The sequence below is a fragment of the Oryx dammah genome, unplaced genomic scaffold (assembly GCF_014754425.2).
Source record: "Oryx dammah isolate SB20612 unplaced genomic scaffold, SCBI_Odam_1.1 HiC_scaffold_15, whole genome shotgun sequence".
NCBI lineage: Eukaryota > Metazoa > Chordata > Mammalia > Artiodactyla > Bovidae > Oryx > Oryx dammah.
In genome coordinates, this window is record NW_024070199.1 from 31,819,144 (window position 1) to 31,841,396 (window position 22,253).

The 22,253-nt window shown below is 47.5% G+C and overlaps 1 protein-coding gene across 1 annotated transcript in view; it reads left to right on the forward strand.

The window, feature by feature from the left end:
- Positions 1 to 10,204, forward strand: part of IGSF9B (immunoglobulin superfamily member 9B) — a 50,653-nt gene extending 40,449 nt beyond the window's left edge. The window contains exon 20 of the mRNA XM_040256527.1: positions 1,427 to 10,204. Within this exon, the coding sequence (XP_040112461.1) occupies positions 1,427 to 1,635 (209 nt within the window). The 3' untranslated portion in view covers positions 1,636 to 10,204. The remainder of the gene's footprint in view (positions 1 to 1,426) is intronic.
- Positions 10,205 to 22,253: the final 12,049 nt, after the last annotated feature.

Below are 22,253 nucleotides of genomic sequence, written 5' to 3' on the forward strand. Positions count from 1 at the left end.
TTCCCTCCTCTTCTCACATCTGGTCCATCTGGTGAGCTCTGTTGACTCCACTTTGTTTTTTAAAGATTTTTTTTTTTGGGATACGAATCATTTTTCAAGTCTTTATGGAATTTGTAACATTGTTTCTATGTTTTGGGGGGTTTTTTGCCCACAAGGCATGTCGGATCTTAGCTCCCCGGCCAGGGATTGAACCCACACCCCCCTGCACTGGAAGACAAAGTGTTAACAACAGGGAAGTCCCCTGTTGACTCAACTTTTAAAACACACACTATATCTGGCCACTTTTGTCTGTCTCAGATGCTAAAGTTAAGTTCTGAGTCATTCCCATCTCTCCCCTGGACCAGAACAGCAGCCTCCTGTCTGGTCCTCCAGCCTCCGTCCCGGCTCCTGCAGTGTATTCAACACACAGCGGCTAGAGTGGTTTTAGAGAGTCCCGTGAGTGTGTGCACACACATGTGCAGCACACGTACACACACTCACTTCTGGCTAAAACCTTCGGAAGGTCCCCCTGCAACCAGAACAGGCTTCTGCCTGCCCTCCTGCCTCACCGCCTCCGCTCCCTTTGCGTTAGTGTGGCAGCCCCCCTTTGGGCTCCAGTTCGTGTCACGTTCGCCCCTTGCTTGGGGCTGTCACACTGTGGGAACACTTCTCCCCTAGGCCTGTGGAAGGTTCGTAATGCGAGACTCGCCTCGGTGTTGCTCCTTCAGGGCAGAAGCAGCGCCCCAGATTTTCTGTCTCAGGGTTCTGTGCTACCTTTCTTGGTAGCACTTGCAGCATCTGAAAGGTTTACGGTTGTAGTTTTTAAATCTCTATTATCTCTTCCTCCTCATCCCCACGTTGAAGTATAATCTTCTAGAAAGAGAGGGCTTCACCTCTGTGTCCCCAGAAGCACCATGCAGCAGAGGGATGGCCTGGCAGTCCAGGGTGGGCCAGACCTGACTGTGACGTGGACAAGTAAAATCTTTTGAGACATCCATCCCTGCTTGTGGGACTGGGTTGGGGGAAACCGTGCTGAGTCCCAACCCCGTGCCTAGAATGCTGGCCTGGGACCCAGGAGGCACTGAGAGAGATGGGTAAATATTTCTTTAAAAAAAGTAGAAAAAAAAATTAAATAAAAGGTACTGAATATATTCAATATTAAATACAAGATGAGAGATGTTGCTTGACTAGATCTGAGTCTGCAGGAGGTGCAGCCATGCCCACCCTGCTTTCCGGCTCCCACTAGAGCAGCACTTGGGGTGGCCGGGCGCTGACTTCTCTGTTGCACTTTCTGCTCTGGTCTCTGGGCAGGTGGGTGGCTCCAGCATGTGGCCCTGGGGCCCAGGCAGCATGCCCTGCAGAGGGCAGCGGGGGTGCACCACTGGCTTCTCACTCTTACCATACTCTCCTCCTTTCCTGTCCTGTGTGCACCTGCTCCCCTCCCTAGATGGTTCTGCCTCCCAGGCTCAGCACCTTCCAAACTCTCAGGTCCTGTGGCCCGACGAAGCTGTTTGCCTCCGGAGGAAGAAGAGACATTCCCGGCCCGACCCCTTCGCCCGTCTGTCGGACTTGTGCCACCGCCAGCTCCCGGAAGACCAGAAGGCAATACTCAGTAGTGTGGAGCATGATGACCCCGGCCACGCCACTCTGCTGTGATGCTGCCACTTAAGTGTCCCCTGAGCGAGGCTGCTGGCTGAGGGGCAAGGGCTGGCATGGGGCGATGGGTGTGTGGGGCTTCATCCTCCCCTGCCAGGGGAGCGGTGGCCCGGCTGTTGGCTTCCAGGGCTGTTCAGACCCTGGCTGCGCTTGTTCTCCCTTTGGCCTGAGTAGGCCTCTCCTTTGCCTCCCGACCTGCTGGCCTCGTGTCCAGGAGAGAGGGCAGAGGGCTCGCTGGCCGCCGTGGCTGTGGGTGGAGTTTGGGCAGTGAACTGGGGACAGGGGGAGACCTGCCTCCTCCCCCCCTCTCCCTGCTTCACTAGGTGGATTTCTCCACCTCCTCAGATATCAGTGGAGTGAGAGAGGAAGCAGTGGCTCGCGCTGTGCCCTGCTTCTGTTGTTTCTCGAGTCCTGAAAGAGGGCTGGACTCCACCGTCTTCCAGACTCCACATATATATAGCTATAGATGCAAGTGTGTATGTGTGTAGTTTGTGGGTTTCTCTATGTATATATATGTACGTGGGAGCAAATGCTCACTTCTGTGGTCAGTAGAAGGAGGGAGAGGGCAGCTGGCGTGTAGGCTGGGCAAGGAGGACCAGCGGGAGCTGGCGGGGGCCCTGGTGTCTGTCTCGGGAATGAGTCCCCCTGAAATGGGGTTCACGCCTTCTCAGCTGGGTCCCCTGTTTGTTTTGACCTCATCGCGTCCCGGGCAGAGTGAGGGCTTGCCATACTGACCGCTGCCCGCTCCAGGGACTCAACAGTCCGTTACCATGGAACTAAACACCGCCTCCATTTCTTGGTCCCGGGCGGAGAAGGATGGCTGGTGGACGGCCAGGCGGGCATCTCTCTTGCTTTCATGGTCTGGCTCGGAAGCGAAGCTGCTTAGCAGCGGGGCCGGAGGTGGCCCTGTGCCCAGACTGGAGCTCCTCATTAGCCCCTTGGGTCCAGCCGGGCCCAGAGCCCTGTGGCCGGGGGCCTCCCGCTCCAGAGCCATCTGTGCCGAGCACCCAGCGCTGCGGCTCTATTTATATCCCATGCCCTCTGGAGCGCTGTTCCAAAGCTCTGATTGGATTCCTCCTCTCCTTTTGTGGGAGCTAATTCCCCAGATTGATTAATTGCCACGTGTGGGGAGCCCGCCCACACTCCTCTCCATGCTCCCCATGTGTCCCCCCGCAGACCTGAACTCCCACAGGATGGGATCAGATAAAGCTGGGGGCCTGGATACTGGGTTCTGGGGGTGCTCTGGGCCCCCCCTTCCCCCAGGGCTGTATGTATAGAACTGTCTGAGGCCTGGGGTTGAAGGTGGAAAGAGTGGGAGGTGGGAGCCGGGCTTCATCCTTTCTTTGTTGAGTTCTCTTCCTAACTCAGACTCTTAGCACCCAGAAGCCTCTGAGAGGTGGTCTGACGGCGACAGGAGAGGTCTCTCTCTCGTGCGTGTGCAGTGTGGTACTGCCCTCGGTGGGCAGAAGGCCTGTGTGTGGCTAGGGTGCATCTGGCCTCTTTCTCCTCCTCTTGTGCCAGAGTTTGCCCTTCTGGCCACCCAAATTATGGTGGCAATCAGGTTCCTGCAAGTACCTCCTTCTTGGTGCTGCTGTCTTGGTGGGTTTGGGGACAGCCCCTGTCCCGTTACCTGCCTGGATATTGGCCCCGTCACAGCACTGGACACTTCTCTGGCTCTCATTCTGGGGACCTTGGCAGGCTAACCTGAGTGTGGGAGTGTCCATCCTAGGGGTGAATCCTCAGCCCAGTGCTTCCTTCTCACGCCTGGTGAGTGGGGACCCGGTCCACCCCTGGGGCTCTGCCTCACATGTCACACAACTACAGTTTCTCTCCAAATGTGACCATCGTGGAGAAGGAAGTGTCAGGAGCAGTGTTCGTGGCTGTGCCTACTCTACTGTCCACCACTGACCCGGTGGAACCTGCCCTTTCTGGCCAATGTACTTCGCTGGGCACCGTGTCCAAGCCCCACCCCGGTGGCGGCTCCAGCGAAGCAGCGACTCTGCTTCCTCCCCGAGGCAGCACTACCTCTGCCGCTGTGCCCGACGGGGGGCTCATGGGCACCTCTACCAGGCCCACGGGTCAGTTGTGGCCTTTGTCTGTACTCTCATGGTGGCTGTTTCTTGAGTGGAGCAGGTCCTGGTGGACCGTGCGTGCAATGTCAGGGCTGTGTATCTTTAGGGTGAGCTAGGCCGCCATATCTGAGCCCTGGGCTGGGACTGTAGGCCCTGAGATTACAACAGGAGAGGAGACAGAAGGGATGGTGTTCAGGGCCCTGCCGTGTACCGTCACCAGCGGTAACAGCGGTGCTGACTCCTGCCTGCCTGCCTTCCCCCGGCCAGGCCTGGTACCTCAGCACAGAAGAGCAAGTGGTTGGAGTTGTGCTTTTTTGCCGGCCGCTGGGTGTCAGCTGTTCTGGGCGTCCGCAGTACTGGAGAAGGGCACCAGGCCGACCTATCTCTCAATAGCTTTGGACTCATTACTCCTCCCAAGAGGGCTTCCTTCTTGTGACAGTGTATGTGGACACAGGCCTTCCTGCACCCCAGGGAGCTGGTTCAGCACTTACTGTAAGGACTGTGATGGAAATCAGCAGAATACAGTCCACTCTGTCCATGAGGTGGAGACAGGGCTGTTAGAGGCACACGCTCCAGTGCTGGGCGTGTGCAGGTGTGAATTTATGTGCATGGGGGTGCAGCCATGTCTAAGGACCAGATGCCCTTTGCAGTCTGCCCGTCACCAAGTGCAGGGATGACTCTGAACCTTCCTCCGACTTTCAGGCCCCAGTCTGCGGGAGATCGGGTGTCCTCCAGACTGACCCTCGGCCCATCCGGTAACCTTGCATAGAAGTAGCCTACCCTTCCTCCTGCATCGTGCCTGGAGGCTGCACTGTTTCAGGTTAGGTGACTTGGAGACCAGGGAAAGGCTGAAGTGCTGCCAGAGGGAGCTTGAGGCTGTTTGGAGGAAAACAAGCAATAAGGAGAAGGTGGGGCCTTTTCTCGCTTTGCTGGCGGCGTCAGTGGGGTTGAGTATGGATGCAGCCCAGCACTCGGTGATCTCTGTCTACAAGCCTTCAGCCTGTCTCTCTCAACTTTCCCCAGAGATATGGGTCTGAAAGGGGGATGGTGGGCGGGCAGTGTCTGCCCCCTCTTTGAGGAGGCCCATGACCTGTGATCCTGTGCATGGGGGCATCTCAAGTGCAAGGGTGGACTGGAGTCACCATTACTATTTTATAATGCTATCTCTTTTTGATTTGGTATCTAAAATATTTGGGGTTAAACTGATTTCAGCTGTTTCCTTGTGCCCTTTTCATGCAGAGGAAACCTGATAGGATCAAATGTGAAATTTCCTAGGCTTTTTTTTTTTTAAGTTTGACAAAATAGCTTCAGGGAGGAGGCAGACTTCAGAGAGCAACAGGGCGACCTTGTTACTCTCCAGGATTAGAATTCAGGGCCCAAGTGTGCACAGCTAGAGCTGTTACTTCCAGTTTTGTTAGAAGAAGCCTTTTAGGGGATTGGGGGTGGGCTGGGGAGGAACTGTACATAAAGTACATTTTATTACCATATAGAGAAACATAGGGAAAGAAAAGCTAGTGGCTAATCTGGGGCTTGCTTTGCTTGCATGTGATGGAGCTTTGGGGGGCAGGGATTGTTGGGGAGCAGCAGGGAGGCAGAGGTAGGTAGGCACCTGGGGGCTTCCTCAAGGAAGTGGGCATCCTTGATCAGCTCTTTCTTCTCCAAATAAAGGGAGGCTGGAGCTTGGAGCCCCCTGGGGCTGCACTGCTCCTCTGAGAAGAGTTGCTTTCAGCAACTGGGAGTTTGGTTGGGGTGTCCACCACCACCCCACTGACCAGCAGTGAGTCCACCTTGGTCCAGTGCTTTACTTCTGGGGCTCTCATCAGTGCTTCTGTGAGCAAATGTACTATTTTGCATGTTGGGTTACTGAGAGGGTAGAAGTGTTTTCATGACCCATTCTAAGCTGGAAGAATAAATAGGTCGAGTCTGATCCCTAGACAGTCCCATACCCCGGGGTATCTGTGTAGGACGAGGAAGAGTGAGGTAGATGTGCAGACAGCCCTGCTGGCGCCCGTCCCTTCCAGATGAGCGGCGCATCTGGACTGCTGAATCCTCGGTAGACAGCAGCCATTAATGACATCACAGGGCCAGTCTTCCTTGGTGGGTCTGAGGCAGCCTGAGGAAACAGTGTCTGCTGCAGATCGCTGGTGGGGAGAGCTGGGCCGGGTGGTAGGGAGAAGTGCTGCAAGTTCTCAGCCCCTGGCCCTGGTCCGTTGCCATCTGTCCCAGCCGCCTTGATGGTGACACAAACAGCTGCTGGGTCTCTTGAATCTTGAAGAAATGTGTCCCACCAGACCCACCAGTCTCTCCCTGGCCCTGGCTTCTCTGGGTTTATTTTAGGACCAGGTTCTCCTTTCTGCCCCATATACATAGCAGTTACCTCGTTTCCTTCCCACCCCACTTCTTCGTGACTCCAGGGATCCTGACCTCGTGCATGGTTTGCGTTGGGGAGGTGGTTGGGTAGGGAAGGGAATCAGAGGGGAGAAGGGTTGAGCTCGTGGGGGGTGGTTTCCATTTTCCACCTTAGAAGCCCTGTGAGTGTGCTTCTGATGGTGTGTGGGGTTTCCACACGTGTAGAGGAAAGGGGCTGATGCCGACTCCTTGTGTTGGTGATGAGGACTGAGAGGCTTTTTGCCCCTTTTGGCTTACAGCATCTAAGAGATCTTGTTTCTGGCATGGGGACAGATGTCCTTATAGCCATCTTACAGTTCTTTGAAGGGAAACTGTCTATCACTGTCATCGGAAATCTCTATTACCTGCTGAGAACCTGAAGGGTCTGTCGTGAGCAGACAGTGTCCTGGCTGGAGCAGAGAGGTTGGGCTCTCCCACCTGGCCCTCTGCAGTCACCAGACTAGCTCTGTGGCCTCCAGCCTCAGGTGGCTATCTTGTCCATGTTCCTTTCCTGGGCTCAGGAAATAAGAGTGAGTGAGTGAGTGAGTGAGTGAGTGTGTGTGTGTGTTTGTGGTGTGTGTGTGTGGTGTGTTCTGTATGTATGGTGCCTATGTATGTGGTATGTGGTGTGCATTTGTGAGGGTGGTGTGTGTGTGTGTGTGGTATGTTTGTGGTATGCATTTGAGTGTGCTGTGTGTGTGTACGAAAGATTTGTAGGGACACACTAATTTGCCTGAGTAGCCTCAGGCCTAGCAGGCCCTCATTTTGGTTGACTCTTTTCTTTACGAGGCAACTCCTAATTTGGTAGGAGGGTGAAATTAGTAATATGCCATCTTTAGTGTATTTTTTATGGAGATTGTATATAAAATTATATAAATATATATGATTTGTTCTATTTTAAGGAGAGAGGGGAGCTTATGTAAGGGGGTGGGTGGGTGCAGGGACCAAATGCAATAGTCGTGGTTGGGAGCTGGGGCCTCTGGGGAGTGGGAGCTGGGAGGGCAGCGGACTGCAGCCGGGGAGAGGAGCGGGGTTGTGCCTTCGGCACACGCATATATATGAAGTCTAGCTAGCTAGCTTGTCTATGTATCTATATCTCTATATGCAGTCATAGTTTGCTTTATTTTTGTACTCGTGCTTAGACATGTTTGGAGCACGACCATCTGGGGTGGCCTGGGTTCTAGCTCACGCCTTGGTGCCCTCTCCCCCACCGTCCTTCCTCCATGCCTCATCTGTCTTTTGAGACATTCTCTGTTCAGAGTCATTTGGGTCTTTCTGATGGAAATGTGTACATATGAAAATTTAATTTTAACAAAGCCTCCCTCTGGCACCTGGCCAGGGACTTCTAGAACAGAGCAGAGTATCGTAGAGTCTGACCCAGAGCTGGAGCTTCTGGGGGAACAGGTACTCACTAGCATTTGAGCAGGAAAGTGTGTGCCCTGAAGAATACCTCCCTGAGAACTCGAGACCTCACATATGCTGCAAGGATCTCACACCTCGCGGCTCAACAGTTGTCCCTGGGTGCTAGCTCTTTCTCTGACTTGCCAAGGGTCATGTGTTTGAAGCTGGTGCAGGGCCGCATAGTGTCGGCAGCCAGGAGACACCTGTGGGTGCAGTCTCTGCTCGTATCCCGCTCGTCAACTGAAGAGCTAATACTGACCCCTCCTCCCCAAGCAGGGCGTCACATAGGCCAAGAGGTTTTGTCTTATGGAACTCTGTCATTAGAGGAGCTCGCATGCCTCAGCCATGGGTGGGGCTTTTTTGCTTTTTTTGCAGTACCATGAGAAGAGGGGGTGAGGGTGCAGCTCGAGTCTGACCCCTGACCCATCTCGTGCCTCAGTGTAGCTTTAAGGGGCCCTGGCATTCACTCAGGCCTGTCCTTCAGCCCCTGGCGTACCTGCTCAAGACGCTTTCCGTTTCCCAAGGACACTGGAGGACGGTGGTCTCTGTCTAGTCTGCACTGGGGGAGCTCTAGCATGGGGTCCAGTGGCCACATCTGTGCTTGGCAGGTGACCAGTTGTTCCTGCAGTCTTCTCAGGAGACCAGGGGAAGATGCAGCCAGACGTTCCTTGTAAGACTTTTCAGGGAGGCCGGGCAAGAAGGCAACACAGTCTCTGTCCTGTCCAGCCTGCTCAAACCTCCACGACAAGAGGGCTTTCATTATCGTTCTTTTGGCTCTCAGAGCGATCCTCTTTCTCCACAGACCCTGTCCCACTTCTGGTATTCTGCATCACAGTACCGCACTAGGTCTGGGGTTACTCTGAAACTGCTTTTTACATGAAACCCAAGGTGTGGTCCTTTGCACCAAGGAGTCACTGCCCTCAGCCTTCCCATCCCACCCCTCTACCTCTAACTGAAATCAGTTACAGGAAGAAAAGGGAAGACAAGTGACATAGCCCTACCTTGAAACGTTAGAGCTTGGAGGGGTTGTAAAGTTATCTCTACCCTGAGCCTCAGGGAGGTGGGAAAGGGTAGATAGCCCAGCCAAGACCTGCAATTTCTCTGCGGAGCCGGCCTTTCACAAAGGCATGTGAGGCCAATGGATGATGGAGATCTGATTATATGTAGAGGAACAGCATCTGCCTTTGAACCTCTGTTAACAGGACAGGTTGGTGGGACGAGTGTGCTGACTAGGTCTTTGAGGCCACCCGTAGGCTGTGCCTGCGCCTTGGTGCCTGCGTGGTGGGAGGCTCACCGAACGCTGGTACTCTTCCCCTTTGGTGGGGGCTGAAGGTGTCTGTGGAGTTGTTTTAGTTCTGCTACCTCTGGCTGCCTCATGGAACCAGGGTTTGGGGTGGACAGAGTCACTGGGTGTTCCTCACCCAAAGTCAGCGTGGGTGCATCCTTCCCCCGTGGGCATCAAGTGGTAGCTTGGGGAAGTGGGGTTCCCACTGCCCTCTGGCCCTGTATCTCCTGTCTGATGCAGGTGCTTGTGCTGAGCCACTTGGGGCAATGTCAAAGCAGTAGCGGGGAGAGCGGGAGAAACCCACGCAGCACGTTGCCTGTCCCGCAGGGTCTGGCCCCGATGTCGGCCTGTGGGGGTCTCTTCTGTGCCCAGGGCCTGGGGGGACACTCTATGCAGTGGTCTTGATCATTGGGACTTCAGACTGAATGGCTGGTTTAGGGAAGAACAGCAGTTTAAAGCCCCCCTTGCTAAGTTGTATACATCAATCTCCAAAGGTCTTAACGCCTCGTCCAGACTTCATTTTCGAACTGCCATCTGTGGGGCCAGAGGAAGGGGCACAAGACGGCGGTGGTGCTCCCACCAGTTGCTCCTTCTTTCCACAGCCGCTGACCTGAAGGGACTATAGCAGCTTCCTGTCAGTGATGCCTGGTTCCTCTCGTCCCTGACTTTTTCTCTTCCACCAGGAGATACTTTGTCACCCTGGGTATGATTCTTCCATAGCACACCTGGAAGCAATGTGTGTGGATTTCTTTCCCCTCTTTCAACCCAGTGGGCTGTAGACACACAGAGGGTGGGCTGGGAGGGATCGCGCGGCCACCTCCCAAGACCTCAACTGCTCTGTACCTCTGGATGTCCAGGGGCCTCTTGCCTCATTTCTTCTAGGAATCTGAGTACGACTCAGCGTGCTGGTGGGAGTGCCTGCTCTCATGGCACACTTTTTCCTTCTTCAACTTTCTTTGGGGGTTTTCCCCCATCCATGCCAGGTCTTCTCATGAAGACCCTTCAAACCTCGTTTCCATTTCTTGAATGTCGATACTACCACGTAACTGCGCTAGGGTGCTTTATGGTGCTGTTCTTGATGAGGCCAGCTGGACTGAACCTCCTTCGTCCCACTGGTTCCTTAAATCTTGCTGTATTTTGTCCTCTATTTTTCCCCTAGGGGGTTGGGGTGGGAGACGTAGGGGTGGCTTTTGTGTTCTTTCTCTCTCCTGTATGTATGCACTGGGTAAAGTCCGTAATCGTGGGCAGCTGACTTCATGGTACTGGTTGGCTGACTTTGGTTAACTATTAAAGACAAATCAACAAATTGTACAGCTGCACACAGAACACCTTTGAGTGTGAATCTGAATGGCAACTAGAGGCTTACTTTTTGAACTTCAGGTATGTAACTCAAAAGTAAATAAAAACACTATTTTTTCAGTAAGCTTTTTTTTTCTTCTAAGAGATAACTTAGAAGTCAAATGATAAGAACATTTTACCGGTGCTGTACCAAAGCCTTATATGAACATAATCCTACACTCTGTACCACCTGTCTCTGGTGAGTGCCCTGTTCTGTCACCCTCTTCTCAAAAGCCTGGGAATGCCAGCATGTGCCAAGCCTGGGGCTGGGTCTTGGGAAGGAGACCCCTTGGAGCGAGGGTAATGGTGAAGATGGAACACCATGTGCATCCTGAGTAGACTCTGGGAAGACACCAGGCATTTGTGTGTGTGTGTGCATGCGTGTGTGTATGTGGGGGGGGGGGTGACTGGGGTATGTGTGTGTACATTTGTGAGTGGATGTGCTTCAGGTGCACAATGCCAAAGTGAATGCACCAACTGAGGGCCTGAAGGGGAGACCCAGGCTGGCTCTGGAGTGGGCTGGTTGTAATGAGAGGGGAGGGTACTTCCTCCTCCTGTTTCCTGTCTCCTTCCCCTATCCCCTCTGTCAGGGAGTGGAGGTTTATGGAAATAGCTACACTCTCAACCAGGTGCTTTTTCCTCAAGATCTCCAAAGTCTAAGCATTTATAAAGGGCCTGTCCAAGAGGCAGGCACCGCCAACCACCAAATCACAGACTGCCAGGACGGGGAGGGAACTTGCTTCCCCTCAGCTCTGGCTGCTTTCTTATAGAAGGGGTTCCTCCTGCAGGGTCCCCTGACCACCCGTCCTGGGCCTTGGCCTGTTCTAGCTGCCACCCTTCAGGCTGCTTGACCCCTTCTTCCCAATCCACACAAAAGACCCAGCCAGAGGTGCCCCTTGACCATGCCTGCTCTGTGGCCTAAGCAATAAAGTCTGCCCTGCCTACCACAGACAGTGACTTTTGGCCTTAGGCTCCTGCCAGTTGAAAGCTGAGTGTCACCCCAGACTCAGTTAGGAGAGGACGTGTGGCCAGCCGTGGCTTGGGTTGCCATGCTGGGCTCCCCTCGCTGGCATTTCCAGGCTTGCCAGATACTAACCAATGCATCGCCAGTAACACTGCATGTTCATATCATGAGTTAAAGAGCAAAACAAGCAAAGACAGACATGGGCAAACGAGCAATGGGAGAAGAGAGGGCACACAGGGAGACGAGATGTGTAGCCAGTGAAGGAATGCTGGGAGTGTTGCAAGTGAAAATTCAAGAAGTTTAGGGTTTAACTGCTTCTCATGTAACATTACTCTGCTTCAGAAATGTTTTGTATTTTGATAGAAATAAACATTTGCTAAAAAAGTTCATTTTCTAACTTTTATTTATACTTAGGAGGTCATTTCTGGTGGTATCTACTCTCACCTCTGGCTTTTGGTCCCCCTAATCAACCCCAGATTTTACTTATGGCTCAACAAGGTTGTGGAAGGATTTAAGGCTAGAGATGAAGGAAGTTCTCTTTATTCACTGAGCAGATGTGCCGAGGTCCAGTCACGTGCATCACCGTTCCACTCACTCAGGCTCTATCACGAACGAGCAGGCAAGGCCTCTGCCCTTCCAGGAGACAAAACAGCAAGCAATGATAGTGCTGAGGAAATCACACCCTGTAAAATATGATGTATTAGGTTGGTGCAAAAGTAATTGTGGTTTTGCATTATTGAAATTTGCTGTTTGATATTGGAATACATTCTTAAATGTGATTATGTTATATATCATTTTAATGCACATTTCTCACTTTATGTTTTTTGCTAATGACTTATTTCTTGCTATTTATATTTTATACATGTTTTATACTATGGAAATGATGTTAGACAAAAAGCAAATATGAGCGATTTTCTTATTTGAGTTCACAATGGGTCTTAAAGCAGTGGAAATAACTTGCAACATCAACAACCCATTTGGCCTAGGAACTGCTAATGAAAGATAGTGGTGGTTCAAGACATTTTCAAAGGAGACAAGAGCCTTAAAGATGAAGAGCATAGTGGCTGGCAGTCTGAAGTTGACAATAACCAGCTGAGAGCCATCAACTTAGCTGATCCTCTTCCAGCTATACAAGAAGCTGCTGAAGAACTCAACGTCAACCATTCTATAGATGTTTGGCATTTGAAGCAAATTGGAAAGGTGGAAAAGCTCAATTAGTGGGTGCCTTATAAGCTGACTGAAATTAAAAAAAAAAAAAAAGTCATTTTGAAGTGTCTTCTCTTATTCTATGCAACAACCATTTCTTGTTGGGATTGTGACATGCAACAAAAAGTGGGTTTTATATGACAACCAGTAGTAGTATGAAGAAAGCTCCAAAACACTTCCCAAAGCTAAACTTCTACCAAAAAAGGTCCCAGTCACTGTTTGGTGATCTGTTGCCAGTCTGATCCACTATAGCTTTCTGAATCCCGACAAAGCTATTATATCTGATGAGTATACTCAGCAAATTGATGAGATGCACCCGTAACTGCAGTGCCTGCAGCCAGCATTGGTCAACAGAAAAGGCCCAGTTCTTCTCCACAACAGTGCCTGACCACATGTCGTACAACCAATGCTTCAAAAGTTGAATGAATTAGGCTATGAGGTTTTGCCTTATCTACCATATTCACCGGCCTCTCGCCAACTGACTACCTCTTCTTCAAGCATCTTGAAAACTTGTTGCAGGGAAAACGCTTCCACAACCAGCAGGATGCATAAAATGCTTTCTAAGAGTTTGTCGAATCCCAAAGCACAGATTTTTATGCTATAGGAGTAAACAAACATTTCTTGTCGGCAATTGTATTGATTGTAATGGTTCCTATTTTGATTAATGAAGATGTGTTTAAGCCTAGTTATAATGATGTAAAATTCACACTCTGAAATTGCAATTACTTTTGTACCGACCTAATAGAATAAGATGGTAGGAGTTTGGGGAAGAAACTTAGGCAGGGTGAGGGGCAGGTGGAGTGAGGAGGCAGTGTTGGCTGCAGTTTCAGTCACTGCTGGGGGCCTCACAAAGAGAAGTCAGCCCCTGAGCAAAAGGTGAGTGGGCCACTTACAAAATTCTTAAACTTGTAGACTTTTCATAGCACCTGAAATCTTAAAGAGCTGGGAGAAGATAAGCTGACTCTTCAGTTAGGTGATGAAGACAAGTCCTCGGGCTTGGCTCCATCTGTCTAAGTGGGTCCTAGCGCTCACAAGCAGGCCCGTGGCGACATTTCATACACACGAGTCAGTGGTGCAGCAGCCACTCTGTGCTGAACCCCGGGGGGGCCATCGTCTGGGTGGACCCAAGGGACCTGAGTGCTGAGACCAGCACACCTTCCTCCCTGGTCGTGCCGTACTGCACCCTGCTTCTGTACAGCCTTGCCTCGTGGTCTGCCTCAGCAGTACTCTGCTCGTGTACCAGCTCAGACTACGCTTGCTTTTAGTGTCCTTTGGTCTTCAGGCGGAGTGCAAATACCAACATGCATTTCTGTGTACGCTCATGGCTCCAAGTGGAGAAAGCAGCTGCACCACCAGCCCAACAAAAATAGAAACAGGGCCAGCTACAAATTTAAACACATCTTTTATGATAAAAGTCTCCATATAAAATGCCCTAAGAGCCAGGTAGTGAGGCTATTGTGCCAGCAGCATGCCTCCCAGTGTCTGTCTGGCTTGCTTTGCCTCAGTGAACTCTCACCGTTCTCCTAGTTTCCATTTCCTGTTCCCTTGATCCTTTTTGAGTCTAATGAAAATACATATATATTTTTTGATGTTTCATGCACTCTGGTCTTAATTCTTAAAAGCAGGTCCTTGGAGTGTTTTGTAGTCTCCTGTTTTCACACAAATAAGAGTGCCAACCCTTCAAACTCCCTGACAACATGCTGTAAACTGGGACCCCTGGATTTTGTGTGGCTGAGGATATGGACATAAATGAACCTTTCTGGCTAGATCTGTCAGCTCTGTGGCAAAGATGAGTTTAAAAAAAATTAACTGGTGAGGAGAAATAAATAGTTTCAGTCAGGAGCCTCCTCTCTGTATTACACTGTTATTTAAAGGCCCTTCATCTATTTTAAAATTGTCCCTAACTTAACGCTAACCCGGTTCTCCATGCTTTAGAACATTCTTCCATGTGCATTTCATTTGGTACCCATGGTGACCTTAGTGGTGCTTGTTTTCTATTTTTTAGAGACAGGAATGGGCTGTGAGACCTGGTAAAATCAACCAATGTCCCTTCTTTCCTCCCCACTTCCCCTCTCCCCCTGCCCACTGCCTTTCCTATCCCTCAGTCCCTCCCTCCCTCCCTCCCTTCTTTCCATACCCTCCTTTCTTCCCCAAAGGTTTAAGGCAGCAAGAAATGACCTTAAAGAAGATGCCTCAGTCTTGAGTCCTTGTCTGGTACTTTTCCCTCAGTCTAACTTTCGGATGGACCATGACCCTGTCCCAGGATATCTGTCCCTCTGGTCAGGGGGCCTTGGACCCTTGGTCTACAAACATGGTGTCAAGGAAGAATTTCAAGATGGTTTGGTCTGTCAGCTGGGGACGGTGGGCAGGATCCTTTCTCTAGGGCTTTGAAATCCTAGATCATTATCACTCTATTTTTCTCGACCTCGCAGCCCCAGCCCATAAACCACCAGCATTTACAATGTTTACTCTCCATTAGTAACTGACGAATATCAGCAAACTGTTCAACCTTCCTGAGGGAGCTGGTCCTGCCAGGTTCCCTCCTTCAGAAATATGGGCGTTGGGGGTGGGGGAGGCACACAGGTTCAAATGTCAGGGGTCAGGGGTGCTGTGTGTTCCCCGAGACCCCTCTTGGGTATAGATTGAGTCACAGGCTCTGAAGTTCAGCCACTGGCCACTCCAAGAAGAGAGATGACGCTCTCTCCTGCCAAGACAGGCTATCTCGGAGCCTTTGCTCTGCAGGGCAGCACTTTCCTCCTGCCTGCACAGAGAGGGGAGAAGGCAATGGCAACCTACTTTGGTACTCTTGCCTGGAAAAATCCCATGGATGGAGGACCCTGGTAGGCTACAGTCCATGGGGTCTCGAAGATTTGGACATGACTGAGCAACTTCAGTTTCACTTTTCACTTTCATGCATTGGAGAAGGAAATGGCAACCCACTCCAGTGTACTTGCCTGGAGAATTCCAGGGATGGAGGAGTCTGGTGGGCTGCTGTCTATGGGGTCGCACAGAGTTGGACACAACTGAAGCGACTTAGCTGCAGCAGCAGCAGCACAGAGAGGAGCAGGATGTGCCTGGGCACTGACACGGGGCAGGCCTGCACAGGACCCTCCCCAGGTGCAGAGGCCTGGGGGGGTGGTGCTCAGGCTGACATGCTGCCCCTTGGGAGAGTGTGCTGGCGGTAGCCAGTCCTCTTGAGAAGAAGAGGCACACAGCTCCTGTTTGTCCTCAGTTTGGGGCCTGAGTTGCCAACCTGAAGGCAGCAGGAGTATTGCCTGTTATGTGCACTTGGCACTCTGTTACTCTTGCTCACGTTGTGTCTGCCTCACTAGTGTGTAAACTCCTCAGGGTCTGGGCCCCGTCTGTCCTATTCACTGTCAGAACCCGAGTGCTTATCACCAAAGTGCAACTTACTAAAAACTTAATGAAAGAATGAATGACTACTCAGAAAACACCTGTTCTGTTTGGCATCGTCGGATGAGGAGGTTATTGGTAACCTTGGTATGAGCAGCATCAATGGAACAATGGAACAGACTCCAGGCTGGAGTACGGTGAGGCAGGGGGAGTGAGCAATCAGAGACACCGTCTACAGGCAACACTTTCGAGAAGCCTAGTGTCCTAAAGTATAGGACATTTGTGAATAATAAGGCCAACAGACGGTGCCTAACTGTTTGGTTCCCGGCCCTTGGGTGACTAGGGTGGGGAATAATGGCCTCGAGTGTGACAGCCTGATAAAGGAGGTGGTGGGGTGTAGACCCTGGATCGGTTGGCCTGAGTTTGAAAAGTGCACTTGTGGGCAAGTTATTTGGTCTTTCTGGGAAGTGGTTGATCCTCGGAGGGGCAGTCCCTCCAGGGTCAGCAAGGCTCCAGATGTCAAAGCATCAGAACACAGATTCGAGATGCTCAGTTAATCACAGGACGATAAATACAAAGCAAAATACACCAGGCACACAATAGCTTCTTGAAAACTAAAGATACAGAGAAAAGTCTTTAAAAGTTCAGGGGAAAAAAATCATTATCTTCAAAGAAGCAACAATAAGATTTATGACAATCTTTCCCACATGACGATGGAAGACAGAAGATAGTGGAGATATCTTTAAAGCGCTGAAAGGAACAGTCAGCCTCTAAGTGAACAATGAAATAATTTAAGTATGTGACCTAACATAAAACAAGGACAGGATAGGAAAGAACGGATTGTGTAAATTAAAAAATGTTAATCTAACTATCTAAAATGTATTAGTAATTACATTGATTTAAAATGGACCAAATAATCCAGTTAATAGACAAATATTGTGAGACTGGATAAAAACACAGAACTGTATACCGTTTCAGTTCTGTTCAGTTCAGTTGCTCAGTTGTGTCCGACTCTTTGCAACCCTATGAATCGCAGCACGCCAGGCCTCCCTGTCCATCACCAACTCCAGCAGTTCACTCAAACTCATATCCATGGAGTCGGTGATGCCATCCAGCCATCTCATCCTCTGTCGACCCCTTCTCCTCCTGCCCTCAATCCCTCCCAGCATCAGGGTCTTTTCCAATGAGTCAGCTCTTCACATGAGGTGGCCAAAGTATTGGAGTTTCAGCTTTAGCATCAGTCCTTCCAATGCACACCCAGGACTGATCTCCTTTAGGATGGACTGGTTGGATCTCCTTGCAGTCCAAGGGACTCTCAAGAGTCTTCTCCAACACCACAGTTCAAAAGCATCAATTCTTCGGTGCTCAGCTTTCTTCACAGTCCAACTCTCACATCCATACATGACCACAGGAAAAACCATAGCCTTGACTAGACAGACCTTTGTTGCCAAAGTAATATCTCTGCTTTTTAATATGCTATCTAGGTTGGTCATAACTTTCCTTGCAAGGGGTAAGCATCTTTTAATTTCATAGCTGCAATCACCATCTGCAGTGATTTTGGAGTCCCCCAAAATAAAGTCTGACACTGTTTCCACTGTTTCCCCATCTATTTCCCATGAAGTGATGGGACCAGATACCATGATCTTAGTTTTCTGAATGTTGAGCTTTAAGAGAGCTTTTTCACTCTCCTCTTTCACTTTCATCAAGGGGCTCTGTAGTTCCTCTTCACTTTCTGCCATAAGGGTGGTGTCATCTGCATATCTGAGGTTATTGATATTTCTCCCGGCAATCTTGATTCCAGCTTGTGCTTCTTCCAGCCCAGTGTTTCTCATGATGTACTCTGCATAGAAGTTAAATAAGCAGGGTGACAATATACAGCCTTGATGTATACCCTTTAGAGGAGCATATTATACAAATAAAGAGATGGGAAATAATAAAATTTAAAAATACATACCATGTTAAGTCCTAACAAAAAAGAGAGCTGCTATAGTCATATTAAATTAGAGTCAATTTTAAGGTAAAAAATATTGTTTTTGTTCAGTAGGGCTATTTAATGTTGATCAATAACAATTTACTTTGGCCACCTGATGTGAACAGGTGACTTATTTGAAAAGACCTTGATGCTGGGAAAGATTGAAGGCAGAAGGAGAAGAGGGCAACAGAAGATGAGATGGCTGGATGACATCACCAGTTCAATGGACATGAACTTGGGCAAACTCCAGGAGTTGGTGAGGGATAGGGAAGCCTGGCATGCCACAATCCATGGGGTTGCAAAGGCAACTTAGCGACTGAACAACAACACACCAATGTTAAATTTGTATGTACTTTGCAAAATTTATGAAGTGGAAACTGACAGAACTAAAAGAAAAAATAGGGAAATACACAATCATAGTTTCGGGTTTTAGCATTTTTTTCTTCAGTAACAAATAAGGAAAAATTACTAAAGATATTACTAAATTCCTACAGGGAACAACATGCTCAATCAACTTGACCTGACTGACATATGCAGACCTCTATACTCACCATCTGCAGTGTGCTTATTCTTTCAAATGCTGCCAAAACAGACTATACACTGGGCGAGAACACCAACCTCAGTTCATTTCAAAAGAGAAAGCCCGAGTAGTTTTCTACTGACTACAGTAGAATTAAATTATAAATTAATAACTAGAATATCTCCAAAAGGTTTTCAGTTAAGAAATACAATTCTACATAAGGTCAAAGAAGAAACCACGATGGAAGAAAATGCTTTGGGTTGGATGATACTGAAAATATCATTATTGTCAACTAAAGCAAAGTTCTGAGGACAATTTTTAGTTCTGAATGTATATATGAGCAAAGGAAAATAGTTGACAATCAGTGATAATGTCATCTGAAAAAATTAAAACAAACTACATCCAAAGAACATAGAAGGAAAGAATAACGGTAGACATTATCAAGATAATGATAATGTCATGTGTGTGTCATGAGTGTGACACACACATAACAATCAACAAAGGATAATTACACGAAAAGATTAATAATATTGACAAACTTCCAGAAAAACTAATGAAGATAAAAACATGAAAGTCATATATTAGCATTCTCAGGAAAAAATAAGTAGAATCACATCAAATTCTACAAACATTAGAAAGGTATCAAAAGGTGTGAACACTATGCCGATAATTTGACTGCTTCGGTAAAATGGATACATTCCTTGATAAATATAATATTTAAACTTACACAGAAGAAAAGCGCATCTGAATAATTCTCTATGTATTTTAAGAAGTTAGCTCTACTTTAAAAATATCCAATAAAGAAAACTAAATGGATTCACAGATGAATTTCTCAAAACACATAAGGAAGAAATAATATAAAACAAATTTATTCTTTCAGAGGATAGAAACAGTCAACACTTCTAAATTATTTTATGTGTTCAGCCTAACATCTGACAAGGAAATAAAAAAAAAATTACAAGCCAATATCCCTTATTATCAAAGATGCAAAAGAGCTAATGAGACTACATATATATGAGTGTGTATGTGTATATATATATATATGTATATATATATATTATGTGTATGTGTATATATTTATATAAACACTGAACAAGTGGGTTTGTCACATAATTTCAGTGGTTTCTCTGGTAGCTCAGCTGATAAAGATTCCGCCAGCAATGCAGGAGACCCTGGTTCGATTCCTGGGTTGGGAAGATCCCCTGGAGAAGGAAGCAGCTACCTACTCCAGTATTCTTGGGCTTCCCTGGTGGCTCAGATGGTGAAGAATCTGCCTGCAATGCGGGAGACCTGGGATCGATCCCTGGGTTGGGAAGATCCCCCTGGAGAAGGGAACAACTACCCACTCCAATATTCTTGCCTGGAGAATTCCATAGACACAGGAGCCTGGCTGGCTACAGTCAGACACAACTGAACAACTTTCACTTCTTTCACTTAATATGTGAAAACCAGTCAATATAATTCACTATAATAACAGACTAAAAGAAAGCCCTTCAATCATCTCAATAGATGCAGAAGAAAAGTGGTAAAATTCAACACCTTTTTTGGACAAAAATTCTCAGCAAACTAGAAATAGAACAAACTATATTTAAGGGAAGTTACTCAAAATCTAGCACTTATTTAACAGTGAAATACTGAACACTCTTCCTCTAAGTTTAGAAACAAAGCAAAGATTGTTTATACCATTTCTACTCAACATTTTACTGAAGATACTATCTAGAACAAAAGAACAAGAATAAGAAACACTCTAATAATTGCAAAGGAAAAAAATGATCATTATTCACCTGTGATGTGATTGCATTTGTAGAAAATCCAAAAGAATTTAGAAATAATCATAAGTAAATTTCAAAGGTTACCGGATACATGGACAATACAAAACATTTGTTTATTACTGACCAAGCAGTTGAAATAGAATGGAACTGAAATAAGAAATACAGTTGAGGTCTTCCTTGGTGGCTCAGTGGTGAAGAATCCACCTGTCAATGCAGGAGACATGAGTTTGATCCTGGTCTGGGAAGACCGCACATGCCGTGGGACAACTGAGCCCGTGTGCCACACTATTGAGCCTGTGCTTTAGAGCCCAGGAGCCACAGCTACTGAGGCCATGTGCTGCTCCTACTGAAGCCTACACACTCTAGAGCCTGCGTTCTGCAGTGAGAAGCCACTGCAATGGGAAACCGACACACTGCAACTAGAGAGTAGCCCCTGCTTGCCGCAACAAGAGAAAGCCTGCACAACGACAGAAACCCAGCACAGCCATAAATAAACAAATAAAAGAAATACAGTTGAAAGTAGCACTAAAATAACAACTACCTACAGATAAACCTGGCCTTCCCTGGTGGCACGTAGGAGACGTGGGTTTGATCTCTGGGTTGGGGAGATCTCCTGGAGAAGGAAATAGCAACCCATCCAGTATTCTTGCCTGGGAAATCCCATGGACAAAGGAGCCTGGTGGGCTACAGTCCTTGGGGTCGTAGAATCAGACATGACTTAGAGACTAAACAACAACAATAGATAGATCTAGTGAGATATGCAAACTCTCTACACTGAAAACTACAAAAGCATTGTCGGTAGAATGAAAAACTTAAATGGAAAGATACAGTATGTTCAAGAATGGTAATCTCTTTTTAAAAATAGCATTTCTCACTAAGTCAAGCTACAGAGTCAATAAAATACTAATCAGAATTCCAGAAGTTTCTTTTTTTGCTAATTCACAATTTGATTCTAAATATGTATATGGAAGTGCAAAAGACCTATAGTTGCCAAGATGATTATGAAAAATAATTTAAAAGCAGGAGAATTTCCATAAATAAATATCAAGGCCAATGATAAAAATTAAGGAAGAGTGCTATTGATGTCAAAAAAGGAAGACAGATTAATAGAACAGAAAAGAGAACCTAGAAGTAGCTCTACTATGCACTGCCATCTGTTTATGACAAGGCACTACTCCAATTCAGTGGATAAGGATTATCTGAATGGAAAAGATAAATGAATCATTTTTTCAAAGTTAGGAGCTTTTGTTTATTAAGACATAACAAAAATCCAAAGTGTGAGAAGACATTTGTAATATATACATACAACCAGCAAAAGATTTCCACCCACAAGTGATTTTCTAGACATCACTATGGGAGACAGAAAATTCAGTTGTATGCTGGTCAGAAGACTTTGTCAAGGCAACTGAAAAAATAAATGCAAATGGCAAATAGGCACAGGAAAGGCACTCAACTTGATTAGAGGAATGCAAATGAAAAATATTATCAGCCTGGCAATGATTTATAAAATGATTAAAATGCTAAGTATTACTGAGTTCATATAAACGAACTGGAAACACTGCTGGAAAACTCTGTCCATGCCTACTAAAACTGAACGTACCCATGCTTGTACACAGCAATCTCAAGCTCAGATTACACTTAATAAATATGTACTGAAACATATATGCACCATGAGACAGACCTGCATGTTCTGAGCAGTAGTATTCCTCATATACATAAAATGTCAACTATTCAAATGCCCTTCAGTAGAAGACATGGTACAGTTGACATAACAGGATAATATCCAGAATGTAAATGAATGATCCACTGTATCACAGAGCAGTGAGGGAGACATCCAAACATAAAGTTTAGCAAAATAAGTCACACAAAGGAAAGCACACAGCGAGTTTATAATTTACTTACAGTACCAAAAAAAGAAAAAGAAAAAACCCAGGTAAAACTAACGTACACTATGAGAAGTCAAGATAAAGTTTATCCTTACAGGGTGAAAACAGTGAAAGGAAATGTGAGCAGATTTTTGAGGTTTGGGTAATGTTATTTTCCTTGAGCTGTAAAATATTTACACAGATGTGTCAAGACTGTGAAAGTTCTTTGCACTTCTATGTAAAGTATACTGCAATATATATATATTTACAAATAGGATAGGGTGTCTCTGATCGCAGTTAATTTCCAAGTTCAAAATTAAAATAAAATAAAATGATAATAAAAGACATCACAAACCATTGCAACCAAAAAAATTGCCAGAGTTACAACTTCAGTATCAGACAAACTTTTATTTAGGGACAGAAAAAGGAAAGGAGAGAGAAATGAATACTTTTATAATGATGAAGCTTGAACTACACAATG